The following is an 8,146-nucleotide window of genomic DNA, read 5'->3' as shown; positions in this document are numbered from 1 at the left end:
AGGCGCGCACGGCGGGCGCCACCGCCTCAGCAGGGGAGCGGTGCTGCCCCGGGTGTGGGTGAGTGGCGCGGCTCCCAGCCACGACGGACTGAGGGGCGCCGGACACTGGGAAAGCAGCGGGAGAGTCAGGAGGGGCCCGAGCTTCGGCTCCCGTCGTCTTGTGGCGGGCCAGGCGCGGAGCCCGGAGTAGCGAGCAACCTACACCATCAGGCGGGAAGCCCAGGGAAGGAGCAGCGAGACGCCGGGCGTGCGGCCCAGGAGCGGCGGGGCAGCTGGAGGACAGAGTGGGAACCTCAGGACCCTGGGCCGCAGCCGCCCACGCGCGGAGGGAGCCATACCCGAGCGTCGGCGGGGGCCGGAGCCCGGTGGGGCTCAGAAACAGGGGCGCCCCCGTGCGGAGCTGCCGGGCCGCCTGGGCGCGGCGGCCGAGGCCATGCTCAAGCCCAAGGACCTGTGCCCCCGAGCGGGTACGCGTACCTTCCTGGAGGCCATGCAGGCGGGCAAAGTGCACCTGGCCCGCTTTGTGCTGGATGCGCTGGACCGCAGCATCATCGACTGCCGCGCGGAGCAGGGCCGCACGCCGCTCATGGTGGCCGTGAGCTTGCCAGACCCCGCGCTGCGCGCGCGCTTTGTGCGACTACTGCTGGAGCAGGGTGCAGCAGTGAACCTGCGGGACGAGCGCGGCCGCACGGCGCTCAGCCTGGCGTGCGAGCGCGGCCACCTGGACGCCGTGCAACTGCTGGTGCAGTTCAGCGGCGACCCCGAGGCGGCCGACTCGGCGGGCAATAGCCCGGTGATGTGGGCGGCAGCGTGCGGCCACGGGGCGGTGCTCGAGTTCCTGGTGCGCTCTTTCCGCCGCCTCGGCCTGCGCCTCGACCGCACCAACCGGGCGGGCCACACGGCGTTGCAACTGGCCGCCGCCCGCGGCCACGGGACCTGTGTGCAGGCCCTCACCGGGCCCTGGGGCCGCGCAGCCGCCGCCGCCGCCGCCGCGGCTCGGGGCTCCAACTCCGACAGCCCCCCTGGCCGTCCGGCTCCCGCGCCCAGCCCGGAGCGCCGAAGACCCAGTCCCCGCCGCCTACCGCGGCCGCTTCTGGCGCGCTTTGCTCGAGCGGCCGGCGGCCATGGTCACGGCGGCGAGGCTGGCTCAGGGGGTAAGGGCTTCGGTCGGCACCGGGTGCAGGGCAGCGAGCGGCCGGAGCTGGGCCGGAGCATGAGCCTGGCGTTGGGTGCCGTGACCGAGGAGGAGGCGGCTCGACTGCGGGCGGGAGCCCTGATGGCACAACCACACTCGCCTCAGTCTTCAGGCGTTGGGCGGTGGCGTTCGCAGGAGGTGCTGGAGGGAGCGCCCCCAACCTTAGTGCAAGCCCCTGTCGGCCTTAGCCCCCACCCCGAGGGCGGCCCCGGCTCTGGCCGCTCGGGTTTGCGCCGACGCTCTACAGCCCCAGACATCCCCAGCCTGGTCGGGGAAGCACCTGGGCCCGAGAGCGGCTCAGAATTAGAGCCCAACGCTCTGCCCCATTCGGTGCCTGGGCCTCAGCCTTGGCAGGCGGGCACGGAGGCCGTGGTGCTGCACGCTCAGCAGTAAACAGCCTCGAGGCCGAGCCCTGCTCCCCCCACCTTCCCCTCTCTGCTCCACTGGGATTTCTTTTTCCCAGGTCCCTCACCTTCCTGGCAGTTTCCTACCCCCAGATCCTAGCACCTGTCCCTGCTGCCAAGGTGAGAGCTCCCTCAGCCCTCTCTCCGAAACGTACCCCTATCTTATTTCTTTTTTGTGCTTGATGGTATTCCTTGCCCGAGTCGCTCACCTTTTCTAAAGGCCTGCCGTTCCAGTCCTGGAAGCGAGGAGTAGAAGACTGGATCCGTAGGCTACAGCTTTCCAGCTGGACCCCCTTCCCTGAGCGCTAAGGCGCACTCCCGCGTCTTTCAGGCTCCTGCCGGGTTTCCTTCCCCTTGCCGGGTTTTCCCACACCCTAGTCAGCCAGCCAGGCAGAAGAGTTGTCCTGTAGAACAAAGGCCTAGCCTCCCCACCCCCCCCCTCCCCCTCCCCCACCCCTCAACCCCTGCCCCCCTACCCCAGTGTTGCTGACAGTAGTGCCCCACATGACCTAAGTATCCCTTCCCCTTGTGCTGGAGTGATGGAGAAGGGGAGCCTGGAGATGGGCCTCGGAGCCTTTCTGAACGGGAGGGAAGGAGTCTGGAGGTTACATTTTTAGGGGGAGAAACTCCTGCCTCAAGACATTGAAAGCATAGTTTGGGGGTGGGAGGAATGCTAGTTGTCCCTTGAACCAGCTTCTTCTGCCTCAGCCGGAGGCAGACCCAAGATTCAACTTCATCGACAATGTGGGGTCATTCCCCGCATCCCGCTCACGCGCCCCCCTCGCCCCCCCTTGCCCAGCCCAGCTCTGGGCTCTTGAGCCTGTTTCCTCTCACTCTCAGAGGCCTGAAATGGAAAGGACTTAGCACTTCCCCCGCCCCCACCGCCTCGCAGCTCCCGGTCTTGCACGTGGGTGCTCCCGCAGGGGGGAACGGTTGCGAAGGCTTTGATTAATTGTATTTCTTCCAGTCCTCAAAGAACTCGTGTTTTGAGTCTTTGTATGTGAAGCAGAAAGCAGCGGGTCTGATCCGAGGCTTAAGAACCTGACAATGTCTCTTTAAATAGAAGCTCCGCGAGGGGGATAATTGACTGAAGTGTTTGCCACGTTAAAGGCGGCGGCGCGCGGGAGTCTGAAGCCCACACGAACGGCAGGTCCGGGTTTAAATTATATCAAACTCCTTTGAGAGCTGGAAGAGGGCTGTTAAACGGTTCCTGCTTCTCTCTGGGCCGTTAATAGAGGGCAGGGTGGATAATGGATGCTAGAGCTCGAGACCAAGGACCCCTGCCTCTGTCCCAAAGCGTGGGATGCAGGCCCGGCTCAGCTTCAGTACTGGGCAGATTAGTGAGTCAGAGGCAATTGCGGAGAGGTGGTTAAAGGCCCTTTCCTAGCCCGGCCCTTCGTCCCCATCCCTCCCCGCCCCCGCCCTCATCTTTGTGCCGGCCTAGCGAGAAGGGTCTGGAGGGTCTGGCGAATCGCGTGCCCTAGGATCCTGCTGAAGCGCCAGCACACGAACCTGTGTGCCCAGCCCGTGGGGTGGCAGCACGTGGGGAGTTTTTTGTGAACCCCGAAGGTTGAGCGTGCAGCCCTTCAGCTGCCGGCCGTGGGGTCTTTTCAAGACGTCGATCTATTCATCTTTGCAGAACGGAAGGTTTCTCACCAATAACTCTAGGGGAACTGCCCAGAGCGAGAATGACCTGTGATGAGAAATTGGGCCTGGGGTGAGGGATGGGTGATCAGGGTCCGGCCTCGTGTAAGTGTCAGACACCTCCCCAGTGCTTCCACCGCTCCGGGGTCCGCGAGGCCGCGAGGGCCCAGACACTGGACGTGATCTCTGGTGACCCCTGGTGGCAAAGTTGCGCTCTCGCTGCGCCCAGGCTCGGAGTTCAGCCTTGTGGTTTTATTTGGAGCCACCGCTGTGTACTTCTCCCTCCCTGTGCACTTACCCATGGAATCCTCTTCCTCTTGTAGTGTATTAAATCCGGATACTTGAAGTCATTTCACAGCAGTGAAGTGAGGGACAATGAACAAAAAACTCGCATTTGGAGTAGCAGGAGGCCAGACCCTTTACTTAGGACACCAAGATCTTCCAGCTTAAGGCTCCATATAGAGAGCTCCTGCTGTCTTCTGAGAAACTGGAGCTTCCAACCCGTCCCTTACGATTTCTGAACCTTGAGACCTGCTGATTATGCACTGTTTTCTTCTGATGTGATTTGCTTTCGTTTCTGGGGTGTTTTGCCCTTCCCCCATTTTTCTCTCCCCACATATCTGCCTCTCCTCAGTCCCACTGTCTGGGTGGCGGCTGAACTGAAAAGTTCTGAAAAACGCCTGAAAAGCCAGAAGGAGAGAATCTGGGGTGGGATGGGTGGTAATTGGACGCCCCAAGTGCAAACTCCTTTTTTCTGATCCTTGCTTGTTCACTTATCCTTTTCCAACTGTGTTTATTTTTTATGAAGTTTACTTTTAATGGTGTAAGAATACAAGTATTTTGGCTTCTTCAGAATACCACATTGAAGACATGGGTCTGGGTTGCACATTGTGTTGAAGGTGCTGTCATGTTTCAAGTGTTGCCGACATGGGGATTTCTGGTTGAACGTCACCTTGGGCCCTTTATTGGATAAACAAACAACTATGAGGGCTTCTCTCTGGAATTGCCAAGGGTTTGGCGGTTGAAAGTGATGTTTCTAAAAAACCACAGCAGATCTTTCCTGTCTGAACTGAATTGTGTGTTTGACTGCCTTGCTGTTCTTGCAGATTTCTTACCAGGCCCAGCTCTGTGCAGAACTTAGATGTTTCACCACATTTCGCTATCCTGAACTTCCCCTTATTGTCAGCCCCAAGGCATTGAGGCTGGGGTCCCCTCGAGCTCAATCTGGTTTAGAAGAGACTGTTCTAAACATTTTGTTTTTCCAATTCTTGTTGCTTTCGTCATTGTGAAGTCACCTGTGCCACTGGAGCTGGTACTCTCGGGTCAAGCTCAGAACCGGTCTGTGTGTGAGGCTAAATGACATACGCACATGCTTTTGGAATGACACTGTGCAGTGGAAGGACTCTTAGAGCTCAAAAGAATAGTTAATAAATCCAGTGTTATTCAGTTGCAAGAACTGGCCTCTTTTTGCCTTGCCAACCACTCGTGACCGTGGGCTTCGGTTGGGAGGTAGGTTCCGCCTTCCCTCAGCCTCCATCTCTGCCCAGCCCACTGTGGCTGCTTCCTGGAGGTAAGACTCAGGTGCTGCTTCTGGCTGAGCTGGTGGGACAGGGGCCCTTAGACCAGGGCAGCTGTCTAGGTGGGGAACTGTGGGGAGGAGGTCTGCAGGACTCCTTGCTCCTGGGTAGAAGGTTTCAGTGACCCTGACAGAGAGGGGGTAGAATGAGACCTCAGGAAGTAAGTGCTGGAATCAGTGTCAGAGCTGGAAGTTTAAAGACCCAGGTTTCCTGATTTCCAGTTGCGCTCTTTCACAGCTCCTAACGGTCACTCTCTGTTGTGAGAACCGAAGCAGAGACTGCTTTCTCACTGGAAGCAGTTCCAGGCCACTTCCTATGGACAGTTTGAGGGGAGCAGCCTCTGACTTTCCGGGGAGGTGGCGTGGGGGAAGCAAACGGGGGAAGGGAGATGCTGCTGCAGAAAGTGGCCGTCAGCCCTGGTGGCTGCCCCAGAGCCCCTGTGGCACCAGCAAGCACAGCCCACGGCCCTGGCTTTCCGGGTTGGGTTCCTCTCCTCTGGGAAGGAGCCCTGTCTATTTCTCAGCTCTTTCAGTCCCGAGGGCCTTTCACTTCCTGTTTCCCTTCTTCTCTGCCCTCATTTCAGGCCCACATGCCACCAGGGAGTAGGATTTTCTGCGGATCAGAATGACCGTCGGGGGGCTCACAGCAGGGAGGAGGGAGGGCCACCCTGGACACCCACTACAGCGTGTCCAGTTTGAAGACAGCCTGGCTCTATTCCCAGGGACGACAGGAAGGCCAGAGGTTTTGAACACTCCGTTTAATTTAAAACAGGCACAAGTGCAAACAATTCACAAAAGGGACAATGCTTTTGTTTTTAAAACTCTGACCCTTAAAAAAAGTCCTTGCAATTTTTTTTTTTTTTTTTTGCCCCAAAGCAGGCCACTAGGGATAGAGGAATCTAAAAATATTATCTAGATAGGGTCCAGACACCTGGAGTTCTTCCCTGGGATTCCCTGTCTCACAACAGCCCTGAAGGTGGGGAGGGGAGGGGGACAAGGAGACAGGTGTCTGAGGAGGCAGCTAGGGGCACGTGGTTCGCACAAATGGGCTGCCCATTCCAGTGACATGATGGAATTGGGAGCTGGTTCACCTCTCCCAGACCGGGATTTTGAAAACAGGTCCCCCAAGCACACAAAAGAAGAATGGGTCCCCGATGACCTGGTTGTTGAGATGAAGCTCACAGGTAAAACAAGTTTGTTCCCTCACCATTCTGGTCCCTGGCTCTCAGATCCCACAGTACAGGAGAAACTCAGAAACCGGCCAGGCTCCCAGGATGTGTTCAACTCAATACAGACCTCTTCACTGGTCAGGCAGAACCCCGGGACTTAAGAGGTGGGAAACCGGGCCAAGGAAGCAGGTCACCTTCAGAGCAGAGTTTAGTGGGAGAGAAGATGGAGAAGCCTAACCGAAGACAGTCGTGGGTGACCTTCCTCCACACCACACACACACACACACACACACACACACACACACGTGTGTGTGCACCCGCATCCTGTGAAGTGAGACCACTTTACCACCAGCTGCCTTCTTCCTCTTTCACCCAGAAAATTCCCCTCCCCGTCACGGCCTCCGAGCAGGCTGTTCACAGTTGGGCGCGGGCTGTGCAGGGAGTGTGTTGTCAGCTCAGGTGGGTCGGGAAGCAGGTGCAGGTGGGACTGTGCCTTCAGGAAGTCAGACACAAGGGAGGAAGATGGAGTCAGGCAATAAACACCTTCCAGACCCCAGGATTTGGAATTGGAGCTGAGAACAGCAAGTATCCTGATGAAGAGAGGCAGTCTGCCTCTTGGGTGACCTGGGATGCTTGTGTCCTACTACTTTAAAAAAAAAAAACCTCAGCAGCCTTTTTTGCTGTGTTGGCCACAGTGGCCAGAAGCACTGGTCTCCATGTTTCATAGAAATATCCCTGTGCAGATAACGAAGGGTCATCCTGCAGAAGAGGTCTCCATCATCCCAGAGGCAACTGGGGACTCTTGGGAGGGAAAGTGACTGAGGGGCAGGTCCGGCCTGGCCCAGTGGGCTGAGGGGCAGGAGGGCAGGGTCGGGGCTTCACATTCAATCTTTGGAGAGAATACTGAGAGAATGAGGCAGGCAGCCAGGCCCTGTTGGCAAGTTGGTGGCCCAGTGTCCCCTGCCTGTGGGCACAGGTGGCAGGCGCACTCTGGGGCTGGGCTCAGCAGGCGGAGGTCTGCTTGCGGTAGAGCTGGATCAAGGGCACCAGGCACTCGGGCAGCCCCGTCTGCAGCAGGAAGGGGTGGTCCAGGAGTTCCTGGGCCGTGGCTCTCTCCTGGGGGTCTCGCACCAGCATCTGTTCCAGGAAGTCTCGCAGCACTGGGGAGACCTGTGGAGGCAGGGCAGTGAGAGGAAGCCACGGTTTGCAGCCACTTTGGGGTGACCCAATCTGCCTGGCCCCACTGTCATTTGAAAGTCTTAAATTCTCGCTTCTTACTTCCTGGTTCCTCCCAGGCTCAGTACTTTCTGGACTATCAGGTAGGTAAAGAAAGTCAGCATCAGTCCGGGAAAGGTGGCCAGTTCACCTATAGTGGGTGCTGGTGAGCAATGGAATTAGGATACCAGGAGAGCTGGGGAGCTGGGCTCCAAATACAGCCCAGGCACCACGCTGCTTCTCAGGGCGCTCAGTGTTCAGGCTCTGTGGAAAGGGGCACGGGATTGGTACCCAGTGATCCAGTCCTGGGTCTATCCCTAATCTCCAGCAAGTTATACATTTCTCTAGAGCTCAGTTTTGTCATCTGTAAAATGGGCTAATGATAAAATGTGCTTTCCCTGTCTGCTACATAGGTCTTTAGTGAAGATAAAAAAAAGAGGTCAGTGAGGAAGGAGTGTTTTGAAAAATAGAAAAGAACAAAGTGGGACCTGAAAAAGGAAGATTCCTTTATTTCTCTAAGCCTTAGAGTCTAAGTCAAGGGCTTACCCTGGTTCATTTTGAGTCAATATTTTGGGATAAGGCTGTCTTAGGCTGTAATGGAAGGCTGCATCCTCTGGGGAATTAGCCAGTTAGAAATATCTGCTAGTCTAGGGGGTCAGGAGTGCGGGTTCCAAGGACCAGCTGTCTCAGAAAGTGTTTCCTGTCTCTCCTCGCATCCAGCAGGGCTACGGAACTATTTCGTATTTAGAGACTGAGCTTCAACCCTCTGGGACATTTCTCACTCTGGCCACCAGATGGCAGTGCCACTCTGCAGCCCTGTGCTGAGCTGGCTACCAGCAGGGGGTGCCCACAAGTAAGGACTGTGGGTGGTGGATTTGCCAGAAAAGCGTTACATAACACACACACACACACACACACACACACACACACACACACACACACA

At 57.5% G+C, this 8,146-nt stretch overlaps 2 protein-coding genes across 8 annotated transcripts in view; one reads left to right on the top strand and one right to left on the bottom strand.

Moving 5' to 3' along the window:
- Positions 1–3,862, top strand: ANKRD63 (ankyrin repeat domain 63). Its single transcript, XM_027083870.1, has one exon. It carries the CDS (start codon positions 434–436, stop codon positions 1,586–1,588), a length of 1,155 nt encoding a protein of 384 aa, XP_026939671.1. The 5' UTR covers positions 1–433; the 3' UTR covers positions 1,589–3,862.
- Positions 3,863–5,560: 1,698 nt separating this feature from the next.
- Positions 5,561–8,146, bottom strand: part of PAK6 (p21 (RAC1) activated kinase 6) — a 34,669-nt gene continuing 32,083 nt past the window's right edge. For 6 of the 7 annotated variants that reach the window (XM_027083863.1, XM_027083865.1, XM_027083867.1 and 3 more), the window contains one exon: positions 6,991–7,158. In XM_027083863.1, the coding sequence (XP_026939664.1) occupies positions 6,991–7,158 (168 nt within the window). Of the gene's footprint in view, positions 7,159–8,146 lie in introns of all 7 variants that reach the window. The other variant, XM_027083869.1, reaches the window with a different exon arrangement.

Source organism: Aethalodelphis obliquidens, unplaced genomic scaffold (assembly GCF_003676395.1).
Source record: "Aethalodelphis obliquidens isolate GAN/ISIS:26980383/991018 unplaced genomic scaffold, ASM367639v1 scaffold51, whole genome shotgun sequence".
Lineage (NCBI taxonomy): Eukaryota > Metazoa > Chordata > Mammalia > Artiodactyla > Delphinidae > Aethalodelphis > Aethalodelphis obliquidens.
The sequence above is the reverse complement of the archived record's forward strand: the minus strand, read 5'-3'. Positions and strand labels throughout refer to the sequence as shown.

What these genes read in the sequence shown, in the direction of transcription:
- ANKRD63 (XM_027083870.1), top strand. Translation starts at nt 434, where the DNA reads ATGCTCAAGCCCAAGGACCTGTGCCCCCGAGCGGGTACGCGTACCTTC.